The following is a 14,641-nucleotide window of genomic DNA, read 5'->3' as shown; positions in this document are numbered from 1 at the left end:
GGATGGTTGTGAGCCACCATGTGGTTGCTGGGATTTGAACTCTGCACCTTTGGAAGAGCAGTTGGGTGCTCTTACCTGCTGAGCCATCTCACCAGCCCCCACATGGATATTTTAAATTGGTGTTCTCTTTAAGTATACAAACTTAAACATATATTTTATAGGTATATTTGTACTGCTTTAATAAAATTCACATCTTACTAGGAAACAGAAACAAACAGAAAAACCAAACAAAGAGGCTAACTTATGGGACTGTGGAAGGATATAGTAATTATTAACCTGGGTCCAGTGTTGGGTCAGTGTTCCTTATTTTGTTGTAACTGTCTCTAAATACTGAACAAACCAGAAATATTTTTAAGTTAATAACTATTAAAGCATAATATACCTGTACTAGTCAGGGTTCTTTAGGGTCCTAGAACTTATGAAATGCATATATATATATATATATATATATATATATATATATATATTGAATTTATTGGGATGACATATATCACAAGACTGGGTGTCTCAGCTGGTCTTCAGTATGTGCTGGAAGTAGGCTCCAATGCCAGTGAAGGAATGGATGTGCTAGCAAAGTGAGGACAAGCAGACAAAGAGCAAAACCTTCCTTCTTCCATGTCCATATATAGGTTTCTAGCAGAAGGTATGGTCCAGACTAAATGTATGTTTTCCCACCTAAAGATCTGGATCCCACGTGTGTCCTTGAAACTTGGATTGTAGTTCATTCCAGATATAGTCAAATTGATCACCAAGAATAGCTACCAGAACACCTTGAGGTCTAATTTAGCAAATGCTAACAAAGTTCTAAATAAAAGTCAACTAGGTATCAAATGCCCATTTACCTACCCATGGCCACCTATATAGACTCTATCAAAGATTCCTTAGGCTCAGGCTGTTACGTTTCTCCACGTTAGTGAAAGCTTGTTATATATGGAGTATCTTAACAAAATACACATGAACAGTTCAGTATTTAACAGTGTGCTGGGAAAAACTCCTTGAGTAGGGCCTTCCTAGAAAAGCAAACTATAATTGTAACAATGTCATCAGTTCTAAAGGTTTTCATTGTGACTTTCAGATTGATGAGTTGATCAAAAGAATAACACAATGGGGACTTACCAGTTATCCTTCAGTTAATGGTTTCTGTGATGGGTATTTCTGGTTTGTCAATTTGACTACACCTAGAATGAACTACAATCCAGAAATGGAGGGAACAACTGCAAGCCAGATCTTGAAGCTGGAAGACACCCAGATCTTGACATGGGATGACACACACTTTTGATTCAGAACTTGAGGCACAGTGGCCAGGAAAAGCTTAGATAGACCCAGACAAGATGGTACACTCATTTAATCCCAGGAGACAGAGGCAAGCAGGTCTCTGAGTTCAAGCCCAGCCTGAGACAGAGCAAGCTCCAAGTAAAGCAAAGCTTAGCTACAGGCATGATGGTTCACATCTTTAATCTGGGCCACACCTTCTGCTAGAGGTCTACATAAGGACAGTGGAAAAGATTCATTCTTTGCCTGCTTGCACTTACTCGCCAACACATCTGTTGGAACCTATTTCTTCAGGATTCCAGTTTATACAGAAGACTGGCTGACTTAGCCTGGTGGGATTAAGCAACTATTTAGATACTTTGACCTTCCCCATCACAGCTGGCCATTGTTGAGTTAGCTGGACTGCAGACTGTCATTCACCCCAATAATTTCTCTTAATACATAGAGACATTCCTTAAGTTCTGTGACTCCAGAGAACCCTAGTAGTTTCTAACTGCACAGTGGTCAGAGAATGTGGTTATATCAGTCCTCAGACCTGCAGAGACACTTGCTTAGAGCCACAGTATGTTTATCTTTTGTAAATGTTTCACATACTCTCGGAAGGAATGTGTATTGTGCAATTTCTGAAGCCATATTCTGTCCTTAGTTTGGGATACCTAGGGCTAAAAAAGGGTGCACAACGACAGTCTACCCTTTGGAGTCTGTACCCAGGGCCTACTGCCACACTGTCCTTTCATTCCCAAGCAAAAGCTCAGGCTGTGAGGTCAAGGTCTGGGTGGCAAAAAGACTGTGTCTGTGGGGTAAATCTCACTATGGAAAGGTTAGCCAGCATGGGGCATGAAGGACCTTCAGGAGGTTGAGGAAAGAGGACTGCTTGGAGTTAGTTGGAGGTACAAAAAGGAAAAAAAGAAAAGACCAAAAAAAAAAAAAAAAAAAAGGGAAGGGGGCTGTTAAATAAAAGAGCGTTGGTGCGCCGTTTTTATTTTCGTCCACTCTCCGGCACACCCAGATTAGTTGTGGCAACAAGTTAGAGAACGCGCGTGCGCAGAAACAAAGTCCTTTATCGCGTAATGCCGGCCGGGGGCGGGGCCGGCGAATCCTCGTCTGGACACCTGGTCTAAACTGATGGGGAGGGGGGAGGGGAGGGAGAGGGACTCGCGCCGCTGGGTGCGTTCGGCTTGAGGTGACTCATAGCTCCCGCCCACTTTTCGCCCAGCTTTCTCTGGCCGTCCCTCGCATCACGTGCCTTCCTGGCCGCTCCCCCGGAGCCCTTTCCAAAGGCCAGAAGAAACTGCTGTAAAATGTCGTGAGGGACATCGCCCCTTTGCGGCTGCCTCTCAGAACCAGACCCCGGGAGTGCCCACCGCAGTCAGCGGTTCCTCCGGCAGAGTCGTCCTGACGGAGGGCAAAAGCACTCGGTGCGCCACTGGATTTTCCGCCGCACCCGCGAGGGCTCCGGGCGATGTGATCCAAGGCGGCGACTGCGCTCCCAGGCCCGGGGGCTGAGGTGGGCGGGCAGGTGCCTGGGAAGCCGCGGCCCGGCGGGATGGAGGAGAGCATGGAGGAGGAGGAAATGCTCACCTACGAGGCGATGATGGACGACCAGAATCACAACAACTGGGAGGCCGCCGCGGACAGCTTCCGGCAGCCTCCGCCGGCCCCGCCGCTGCCCCCGCCGCCGCCGCCGCGGCCCTCGCCGTCCATCCCTGATCCAGGCCGAGAACTCCCGGGGGGACAGCTGCTGGCTGTGCACGCGGGCTCCATGGAGAGGAAGGGTCCTAAGGAAGGGCTCGCGATGGGGCCTCCGCCCTTGCCGGAGCCGAACGGGGTGATCATGATGTTGAAGAGCTGCGACGCAGCCGCCGCGGTGGCCAAGACGGCCCCTGCCCCCACCCCCAGCTCCACTATCAACATCAACACCTCCACCTCCAAGTTCCGTGAGTCTGTCCCCCCTCCACGACCCCCCCCCCNACCNCCCCCCCTCCCGCCAGGCTTCTCTCCACCTTAGCTCGCGGAATCCCCCCGCCCTGAGAGTAACTCCACTTCCTTTGTTCCAGGCTTAGTTCTCTTTCCTTCTCTTAACCTTCCCACCCTCATTCGGTGTCTGCGTCCGGAATCCGGCCAACCAGCCCGTGTTGCCTGTTACACCTGCGCAGCCTTAGATTATGCTTCAGAAACGGTCTTTAATACTCCTGATCATCTCTCAACATTAGTAAGCTCCTCTCTAGTGCGTCCCCTTTAAAGTTTCACCTTACAGAGCGAGAGGGAAAAGTAAGGCGGTCTTGAGTTTCCTTAGCGAGAGGCCTTTCGTCCTTTTTTTTTTTTCTTTTTGCAGCTAGAGAGCAAAGAAATGTGTTCTTGTATTCTTAGCCGCTGTACTTTAAGCAAACCAGGCTTCTGAACGTTGGTCTCTATCAACTCTTTGTTCTCTGTGAGTTTTTGCATCCTGTCACGGAATTCTGAGTTACTTCTACTATGTAGTGGGAACTGCTACAAGTATTTTGAAGTTGATGTATAAAAATCACGTTCCAGAGAAGCGGTTCAGCAAGTGACCATAATCAGGATCCTATCGCATGTTGAACTTTTTAGCGGTCTGCCTTGAAATTCACTTGCAGACGGAAGATAAAAACTGACCCCAAAATGTTCACAATCAGGCAGTGTGCTTCCACAGCTAGGTAAAGAATAAGGTAGTAGTGCTTTTTAGTGGTGGTGGTAGTGTGAAAGGAACGTGGTGGCCAGGTCCTTTTTAACTGCAAATTTAGAATGACATCTCCTAATGTAACCGGAGATTTTATTTCTAGTTAAGTTTTATTACGCTATAACAGTAATTGCCCACCTAGCTGTGAATTTTTTTGTCCTGATGCAGATGTGTAGTCACAACCTTAGAAAAAAGTATTTATGGGACTAGCACACATTACTTATTTGCCTTCAAGATACTGCTTTAGGCAAAGACACTTTGGTGTGGGTGTAGAAAGGAACATTTGTTTATGATTATTCCCTGTTATACATACACATGTCAGTCATTTACATAATGCAGTCTGTATGTTGATTAAGTTGTGAAACTAGACTTTATAGTTGCAGTGTGATTTACCTTAAATGCTGAAGACAGTTTGGATTAATGCTTAAGTAGATTTTTTTTTGATGTGTTAAGAAATGAACATTAAGCCGGGCCTGGTGGCGCAGGCCTTTAATCCCAGCACTCGGGAGGCAGAGGCAGGTGGATTTCTGAGTTCGAGGCCAACCTGGTCTACCAAGTGAGTAACCAGGACAGCCAGAGCTATACAGAGAAACCCTGTCTCGAAAAACCAAAAAAAAAAAAAAAAGAAATGAACATTAAGAGCAGAAGTCATCAGCCAAGCTCAGAGCAAAAGGATTCCCCAAACCTAAAGATTATTTCTTGAAAAGATTAATAAGGGGAGCTAGGAATGCAACCAGGTTGGAAGAGTCCTGTCCAGCAGGCAGGAAGCCCCTGATTTGATCCCAGCAACTTATAAAACTTGACCTGGTGGCTCACAGCTGCAATCCCAGCACTCTGGAGGTAGAGACAGGATGATCAAGAATTTCATCTTCCTTAGCTGCATATCCTGTTACAGGCCAGCCTGTGATATGTGAGACCCTGTCACAAAACAAAACAAAAAGGCTAGTAAGCTAAGACCTGTTAAAGATTGGTCGGGGGAGAAGTTGCAAATAAATGAAAAATAAAAATAGAATATTAGATTTTTGGGGGGTGGGGTGGGTTTCGAGACATTGTTTCTCTGTATAGCCCTGGCTGTCCTGGAACTCACTCTGTAGACCAGGCTGGCCTTGAACTCAGAAATCCGCCTGCCTCTGCCTCCCTAGTGCTGGGATTAAAGGCGTGTGCCACCACGCCTGGCTAGAATATTAGATTTTAAAAAGTTATTATATGGCAATAAATTTGAAAAGGTAAATGAAATATATGATAGTTAGGGAACTATTAACTCAGAATACAGTTATCAAGTTACCTAAGCTTGGATGGACTAAGCTGAGACTCGTAGTAATACTGGTAGTGAGGAAGACTTTACCTTTCAAATCTCTTGGTCAGATATTCTTGTACACAAGCGTCATTTCATTTCCATAACCTTTTCTTTTTATAAATTCTGGAATATAGAACACAGAAGCAAGACAACTAAAACCCCAAGTCCATTTTGTGGGTTTAGTGAAATCTTGATTAAGATTATAGTTGTGTTAACACGTATTAGCATAGAAATGAAAATCCTGTATATACTATTAGCTCATCAGATCTAACCATGTCAAAAGGATCGTGACTTATGGTTTGTCCAAGTTTTTTTCGATATATTGCTGTGATTTATCTCAGTAGGTTGGAAAAAAATCATGATTTGATAACTTTTTTAAATGCCAATATCCAGTACCTAGTTGATACTGTGATACTTGATACTATGATAACTCTTAGTAATTCAGAGAGTGCAGGATAACTATTTAAAAGTCATTACCAGATACCTGTAGCTGATAGGAATAATAATGGAGAAGTTTTCAATATATTCACTATAAGATGGTAACTACCCATGGGTGCTCCTTAACATATTAAGAAAAGTCCTTGTTGCTTGCATGGTGGTTCACATTTTTAATATCNCCCCCCCCCCCACACACACAGGAGTATCTAGGTCAGCCAAGGTAGACTGTCACAAACAAACAAACAAACAAGACCCCTGAAAGAAACCCTTTAGAATTTGTTAATAATGTCATTTATCAAGAACCACTGAAACCAAAAGAAAACTCAGTGTAGATGGATTGTTAGGTTGAAGACCAGCATAGAAAAGATAAAATGTATACTAGTAGCAATGGTACCAAAAATAGATCTCTGTATAATAGTTTAACAAATTATAGTGTCTATAAGTGAAATAACCTCAAAATATACAAGACTTAAGGGCAGTGAAATTTTAATAAGTAACTGAGGAGAAATTTGCTAAATGGCTTATTTCCATGTTCTTGAATCAAATTATTATAGGAATGCCCCTTTTCTCCATTTGAATCTAGAAATTAAATTTAAGTACCACCAACATTATGTTTGATTTGTTTGACAAACTCTGTGTTGTTGACTTCATTACTTTTGACACAGTGTTGGCTGGTCTCGTAGCCTTACAGAGGTGGGCAGTAGTAGGTTCTGCTGTATTTTATTTATATGTGCCTCTGCCTTTGTCAGGTGATTTCTGATCTGTCTTATGAGACTTCAGATCTGCTGCTTGCTCTTGGGTTGCTTGTGTTGCTGAGTTTAAAGACATCGTTGTGAACTTTGGGCATGCATTCAGAATGTCCTCTCCCTGTGGTTTGTATTTTTCTTGGTGTTTTTCTGAAGAGTAGATGTTTTTAGTTTTAATGTTAACTGATTTTTATCAGTCTTTTTCTCCTATGCTGCTTGTGTGTGTGTGTGTGTGTGTGTGTGTGTGTGTGTGTGTGTTCTGAGAAATAACTTGTGTAACTCAAAGTCGAAATTTTTCTTAAAGTATCTTTTTTACTTGCCTGATGTAATTGCTTTCTCCGAGGCCTATGCTCACCCTTTTTAGCTCTTTATGAGGTGGTTCATCTCAGCTGTTCTGGCTCAAGCTCTTCTAGTTAACTGATTTAATCTAGCTTTTCTCAGCTTCTCACTGAATTGCTCTGCTTGACTTCAAAGTGATATTTTAATCTTCTGGCTCCTCCTCATTCTCTGGCTTTACCTGCCTCTGATGACCTGCATTGAACTGCGTGAACTCAAAGAACAAACTCAACTCCACTGGACTGAAACTAACTAACTGAACAAAATTGACTGACTAGAGCTAGAGACCCGAATGCCTACCTGTTTCCTGAGTGCTGGGATGGCATGTATTATCATACCCGGAACTAAAGTTTTTTTTTTTGTTTGTTTGTTTGTTTTTTGAGACAGGGTTTCTCTGTGTAGCCTTGACTGTCCTGGAACTCACTCTGTAGACCAGGCTGGCCTCGAACTCAGAAATCCGCCTGCCTCTGCCTCCCGAGCACTGGGATTAAAGGTGTGCGACACCACGCCTTTTGATTCAAGAACGTGGAAACAAGCCATTTAGCGAATTCCTCCTCAGTTACTTATTAAAATTTCACTGCCCTTAAGTCTTTCTTGTTAACACAAGAAACTTGATCTATGCCAAACTATCCTTGAACTCAGAGCAGACCTCTGTCTCCCAGTATTAAAGGCCTGTCTATATTCCAGACAGATCACATAGAACTAGAAGGTCTTTGGATGTGATCCCTTGCCAGAGCAGCTGTGTTGCTGGATTAAAATTCCTCTACATTTTCACCTAGAAATGTTGTGAGTTTAGCTTTTAACCTGTGGCCTGAATTATGAGCTTATGTGTGTATAGTGTGAGAGGGGACATTCTTTTCCTTATATATGTCCAGTTGTGTCAGCAATATTCAATTTAAAACTACCCTTGCTATTTTGACAGTTTTGCAAGAAAGTAACTGACTATATATGTATAGATTTCAACTCTGTTCACAAGCGCCTTTATGTGGTGTATCATGTTCAGGATTGTTGTGTCCTGGACTGGGTGTTTTATGATGGAATGTCTGTCTATCCTTGGTAGTGTCCAGTGTCTTTAGATTTCCAGGTTCATTGTGTGATGTCTTTTCTAGTCCTTTTATTTTTAATCTAAACTGCATTTGTTGTGCACAAAATGTGGTTGGATCTTGCTTTTTTAAAAATTTATTTATGGCAGTCCATCAGTCTATCCTCCTTCCTTTCTCCTCCCCTATTTTTCTCCCTCCCCCTCTCTTTTTCCTTTCTTTTCTTTCCTTCTGGTTTTGAGACAGAGATTCTCTTTGTAGCCCTGGTTGTCCTGGAATTCCTAGACCTTGACCTCAGAGATCCACCTGCCTATGCCTTCAAGATGAAAGGAATGGCCCCCATGCCCAGCCCCAAGCCTCTTCTTTCAAAAGCCCAGTTGAAGACTTTTCACATTTACTGTACGGTTGAAGTCCGTTATCTGTTTTCTTTATCTTAGTTTTTTATCTTTTGGTACTTTTTTTTTTTTTTGGCCCTGGCTGGTCTAAAACTGACTTTAAACTCCAGTCCCAGGGAGGGAGTCCTTGGCCATACCCATATGTTGTGTGGATCTTAAGTGTTTAGCCCACTTTTGATGAGATATGACTTCATTACCATCCGTTTTGCTCCTTTGTGGTGCAGTGTGGAAATTTAAGTAAATTTTTTGCTAGATTCCCTCACATAGAGTGTGAAAATCTGTAGTTCTTCATCTCCCTTTCTTTTATCCTATTTGTGTGCTACTGCTGTAGATAGCTGTCAAACACTTAGGTATCCTATGACCTAGGTGACCATTGTTTAATGGTAGCCATTTAATATTTTTTAAAGTGAAAACTACACAATTTATTTGCCATCTTAGAGTGAACAGTTGTGAGGCATTCAGTACATTGTGTGGTACAATCACTGCTTTGTCTAGTTCCATGCTGTTTTTATCACTTCCAAATAAATGTTTATATCCATTATACAATCAGTCCCCATGCCTCCTTCCACCTCCTGGCATCTCCTAATCTGCTGTGGTTTGTTTTGTGTGTGTGCTGATCTTTTCTAGAATCATGAGATTTACTAGAGTCAGAACCTAGTGCTTTTTTGAGTAAGAATGGCCTCTATAGATTCTTATATTTCAATGATTAATAGTCAGGAAGTGGCACTATTTGAGGATTAGGATTAGGAGGTGTGACCTTGTTGGAATAGGTGTGGCCTTGTTGGACAAAGTGTCATTGGCCAAAGCCCATACCAGGCACAGTCTCTGTCTCTGCCTGTGGATTAGGATGTAGAGCTCAGCTCTAGTATCATGCCTGTCACCATGCTCCCTAAGCCTCTGACACTGTAAGCAAGCTCTCAGTTAAATGCTTTCCTGTATTAGAGTTGCCGTGGTACTGGTGTCACTTCACATCACTAGAATGACTAAGACAGCTGGGAAAGAAATCTTTTATATTATTCTTTGTGTTGCTGTTCTTTACGTTAGGTTTTGGCTTTCATAAAAATTTTAGCTTTTTTTTTTTTTTTTTTTTCTGAGACACTGTTTATATTTGTAGCCCAGGTCCTCCTGGAAGTCGTTCAGTAGATCAGACTGGCCTCAAACTCTTCACCTGCCTCTGCCTCCTGAGTGCTGGGTGACCCTCCTGTGCTGCCACCGCCCAGCATGGTAATATTCCCCCCCCCCCCATTTATTTATTCACTTTACATCCCCATTGCAGCCTCTTCTCCCAGTCCCTTCCTCACACCGACCTTCCAACACATCCTGGCACCTCAAGTCACTGAGGACTAGGTACATCCTCTCCTTCTGAGGCCAGACAAGACAACTTAGTTAGGGGGAGCACAGTCCATAGGCAGGCAACAGAGTCAGGGTAAACCCCTGCTCCAGTTGTTAGGGGACCCAAATGAAGACCAAGCTGAACATCTACATATGTGGAAGCAGGATTGGTGGCAGTTAGGTCTAGCCCTTGAATGCTCTTTGTTTGTTGACGGAGTCTCTGGGAGCCCCCAAGGGTCCAGGTTAGACTCTGTTGGTCTTCTTGTGGAGTCCATGTCCCTTTTGAGTCCCTCAGTCCTTTCCCCAACTGTTCCACCAGACTTTCTGAGCTGAGTCTGGGTCTCTGCATGTTTCTGTCATCTCGGTGGAGCCTCTCAGAGGTGAGTTATGCTAGGCTCCTGTTTGTGAATCCAGGCTGACAGACATAAACATAGCTTGAGGCTCTAAGGAAGGCAGGCTAGCAATGTCTCTCTAGATCTTCCGAGTATAGCTTGGCACATTTCCCTCCAAATTGGCAGGGATTGCTTTGGTTCTGTTGTCCTTAGTCAGCTTTTGCTTGTCTGTAGAAGTCTTTATTTTCTAAGAATATGTTTTACTGAATTCTGTATGTATAGTATATAAAATTCTATATGTATAGCCCCCCCTTTCCCATTAGCATCTTTCTATTGTCTCTTGACCTTTATTATTAACTTAAAATCAATTTTTATTCTTTGAGACTGTCTTAGTCAGGGGTTCTATTCCTGCTCAAATACCATGACCAAGAAGCAAGTTGGGGAGGAAAAAGTTTATTCAGCTTACACTTCCATACTGCTGTTCATCACCAAGGAAGTCAGGACTGGAACTCAAGCAGGTCAGAAAGCAGGAGCTGTTGCAGAGGCCATGGAGGGATGTTCTTTGCTGGCTTGCTTACCCTGGCTTGCTCAGCCTGCTCTCTTACAGAACCCAAGACTACCAGCCCAGGGATGGCACCACCCACAAGGGGACCTCCCCCCTTGATCACTAATTGAGAAAATGCCTTACAGCTGAATATCGTGGAGGCATTTCCCCAACTGAAGCTCCTTTCTCTGTGATAACTCCAGCTGTGTCAAGTTGACACCAAACTAGCCAGTACAGAGACTATCATGTATGCATACAATATATTTTATTTATTTATTCTTATAGGATCTTTTGACCCTAGCAGTCTTCGTAACTGAGGATGAACTTTGAATTTTTCACTCTCCTGCCTCCACTTCAGGAAATCTGGGATTGTGCCTAGTTTATACCTGTAGATTATCTAATCCAGGGCATTTTGAAGTACTCTAGGAACTGAGCCACATCTCTGGCCCTGTTTTATCTTTTTAGCAATCAGCAATTTAACTGTGATATTCCCCCAAGGGCTAGTTTTTCTGTGTTTATCCTCCTTGGTTTTCCTGAATTTAGACTTTGTCAGATTATCTCTCCCACCCCCATTTCCACTTGGCAGAGTACTTTTGCTTTATGAGTAGTGAAGCACTGCTCATTTGTTTGCTCTTTGAATAAAAATAGTTCTCTAAAATCTGTGCATGTGCTTCTGTGCATGCATGCATGCATGTGTGTGAGTATTTTCCAGAGGATGAAGACTGTGGAGTTATTGCTCTCCTGTCTTTATGTGGGTTCTATAGATTGAGTTTAGGGTTTCAGGCTTTATTTGCTGAGCTGTCTGGTCAGCCTACTTGTTTTATTGCTGTGTGCTTGTGCCCTGATCTGTTCATTTTTAGTGTCTAATCTATTGATTTACTGGGGATTGACTGTAGTGCAGGTTGACATCCAGACTAGGTGTTAATTGAGCAAATTCTCAGTGGTGTGGTGAGCAGAGAGCCTTTAGTAAGCTTACTTCTAAGGAGTTATCTGCAGTTAACTCCCTTGGTGTTTGGCACCCTCAAGATCCATTTCCATATGTATTCAGTCTTAGGTGTTTTTATGGATGTTACTAACCTCTTTTTCATTACTTGGAACTTTCTTTTCTGTGAAGTCTTATTCTAGCTAGAGGTCTTGGGACAGCTTGGGCTCCCAGATTGATCAGCTTTTGCCATGCTGGCTTCATTCTGGTGCTTAGAGTTCTGCTATATCTCAGGTATTGTATTTTTTTTTTTTTCCTTAATAGGTGTGTTTAGGCATTGGATTAAATATCTTGGATTCCATAATCTTAAGTATTCCATTTATTTGTCTGTATCTATCTTCAGTATGTCAGCCTAGTACCTCTAATAGTTAAGAGGTCCTTTGGGTTTTGCAGAGGTCTTACATGCATTGATCCAAATGAGCTACATATATGAGAGTATGTAGAGGCTACAGGATAACCTTGGCATCATTGATCAGAGGAGACTTAGTAACCCACATTACTAATAATTCTTGCTCCCACGTGAGCAGGCAATTCATAATGTTTCAAATTTGCTTAATGAAATTGCTGTTTTTCTAGTTTTTAGTTAACTTATTAATTATTGAAAGTATTAACTGATTTTTTACTAAATCTTTTGGTTATCAGGGCCTATCCTCCAGTTTGCAAAGTGGTTGATGGGCTCAGCATGTGGTGTTTTGGCATCTTATTACCTTCTAGCTTAGTAGCTGTGTTTGGCAAGTATCACGATGAATATGATCCATTGACTGAACTTCAGAATCTTACTGAGGCTTTTCATCTCCTTTTTGTTTTTTTATTTTTAAAAACTGATAATCACATGAAATGTCATTGATAAAGAGAAACCCAGTTTTGTATATAGAGCTTAGTTTCAAATCTCTGAAAAAAACAGTTTACTTCTTTTGTAAATCAGCTGAACTATAAGCCATGCACATTGTACTGTTGGTTGTTAGACACTTTGTGACGTTCACTGACCTTGTCCCTTTGCAGTGTGTCTCAGTATCATAAACTGGTCTTGTGTTTCTTTCTGTTTTAGCTGATTAGCCTCTGTAGATCTACTAATACATGTTACAGATGTGCTAATTAGACATTTGAATGGTATTTTATTCAGTGAGTGTTTATTGGATGGCAAAGTAGTGCTTCAGCTTTTGATAATGATGTGTAATGAGACACAGTGTGAGATGATGAACTATGACTAGATGTTAAGAGTTGTGTAGCACAGAGCTGATAGCATAGAGGGGAGAGAGAATCCTTATAAGATGTTTGCCAGAAGAGTGGGGAAATAGGGAGTAGTTGGACTTGAATGTCCTTGCAGAGGGAGCAACCTGTGACCCAGGGTTTTTTTTTTTTTTTTCTCGGAGGGGAGCAGAGGGTGTAAGAAAGGAGTGGCACAAATCACATCCCAATGGATAGAAATGGTTGATAAGAATGGGAACCATGCCACTAAGTGTTAAGGGAATAAGCACCCTTGTTGTGTTTTAGTGGGAGTGGAGGAGTTAGAGACAATGACCAGTTTGAGGTGGTAATGATTGTAGGCAGGAAATAGAGCCTGAATGAACAATTAAAACTTTGGAGAAGGGGCTTTCAGATTTTGATAGGTTTTAGGGAGTCTACAGAATTTTGGGTTGAAGAAGGGAGGATGGAAGATTGATGGTTTGAACTCTGAATGTCTTCATTTCTCCAATCTTAGAATATTAGAAATCCTAAAACAGCAGTTTCATTAAAGATTTTTGCTGTTATTAAAAATAATACAAGTTTTGGGGGCGGTAGAGATAGCTCAGCGGTTAAGAGCACTGTCTGCTCTTCCAGAGGTCCTGAGTTCAATTCCCAGCAATCACATGGTAGCTAGCTCACAACCATCTGTAATGGGATCTGATACCTTCTTCTGGTGTGTCCAAAAACAGCTACATTGTGCTCATAAATAAAATAAATAAAATCTTTTTTTTTTTTTTAAATAGTTTTGTGCTGGAAACACGTAATTGTATGGGAAGACAGAATTGGAGATTTGGAAAGTTTTCCCAGGAGTCAGTCACCTGATGGAAGCAGCACCTCTTGTGTTTACCCACAATTCATGGTATTTTGTTGTCACTTAGTTTCTCACTTGACACACTTGACTTACCATAATTAAGGTATTTTAATCATTAGTTTCTGGTTTAATAAAAGCTATTTGCTGATAGTCACTGAAGGGCCAAAATGTACTCGTATTACACTCTCTTTGATCTGGAACTTTGGCATATTTTTGTTGAACCTACTCTATTTTTATTTTAAGGCAGAGTCTCATTGTAGCCCTGGCTGGCCTGGAACTTAAATTTCTCCTTTCTCCTCTTTCTCTTGAATTATTGGTAGACGTGTGGAATTTCCTATTAGCTAGATTCTGATATCTTCTATTTCTTTAAATGGTCTGGGGAAGTTCGCTGATTATTTCTTCATCCCTCTCTTAGATTTTGACTGTATTTTTAGTTTTTTAAACATCTGGAATTTTTTGTCATGACAGTTTTTAATTGTATCTTTTTAAATTACACTTGCTATTGTGTATATTTGTGTTTATGTTAGCATGCTTCTGTGTGCCACAGAGCACATGTGGAGGTCAGAGGACAGTTTGCAGGAGTTGGTTTTCTCCTTCCACCACTTTAGTTCCAAGATTGAACTCAGATCCTCAGGCTTATTGGTAAGCATTTTGAGCCTTTTGCCAGCTCTATTTATATAATTTTGAGAATAGTAATTACAGATATTTTAAAAAACGATTTCTATCCTTTGAATTACCTTTGCTTTTAGCTTGTCATTTTTGTTTTCTTCTTCATGATGATCATCCCTCACCATCTATTCTTAGTTAAAATTGAGACTGTTTGGTAGGTCTGTGTTTCTAGGGCACTTTGCCAAGTTGATAGTGCTGTGCTTCATTTTACACTGATCAGATGCAGACTTGCAGTTTTGCTGATGAACTGCCAAGTACTAGTAGATGAGTGTCTTTCTTTGGGGGTTTTCAGTTTCTAAGGAAAGGATCTTCATTCTGAGGAAAAGAAGGGGTGGATAAGTGGAGTAGAAAGTGTAGTGTATTTCTCTTGGTTGATAGCCCTCAGAAGTATAGGGTTAGGTTTGATAGTGAGTAGTTCCACCTCTGCATAGTCTTACCAGCTCTGCACTTCACATGCCCCTGCCAGCCCTCATCTGTCTAGGTCTTTCAGAACTCTGTTCTAACTTTTTTTTTTTTTTTTTT

General features: G+C 41.8%; 1 protein-coding gene across 2 annotated transcripts in view; it reads left to right on the top strand.

The window, feature by feature from the left end:
- The first annotated feature begins 2,474 nt into the window (after positions 1-2,474).
- Cacul1 (CDK2 associated cullin domain 1) overlaps positions 2,475-14,641 on the top strand; it is a 56,929-nt gene continuing 44,762 nt past the window's right edge. Inside the window, exon 1 of one of the 2 annotated variants that reach the window (XM_021202649.2) lies at positions 2,475-3,209. In XM_021202649.2, coding sequence (XP_021058308.1) covers positions 2,819-3,209 — 391 coding nt within the window. In that variant the 5' untranslated portion in view covers positions 2,475-2,818. The remainder of the gene's footprint in view (positions 3,210-14,641) is intronic. The other variant, XM_021202642.2, reaches the window with a different exon arrangement.

Source organism: Mus pahari, chromosome 1 (assembly GCF_900095145.1).
Source record: "Mus pahari chromosome 1, PAHARI_EIJ_v1.1, whole genome shotgun sequence".
Classification (NCBI taxonomy): domain Eukaryota; kingdom Metazoa; phylum Chordata; class Mammalia; order Rodentia; family Muridae; genus Mus; species Mus pahari.
The sequence above is the reverse complement of the archived record's forward strand: the minus strand, read 5'-3'. Positions and strand labels throughout refer to the sequence as shown.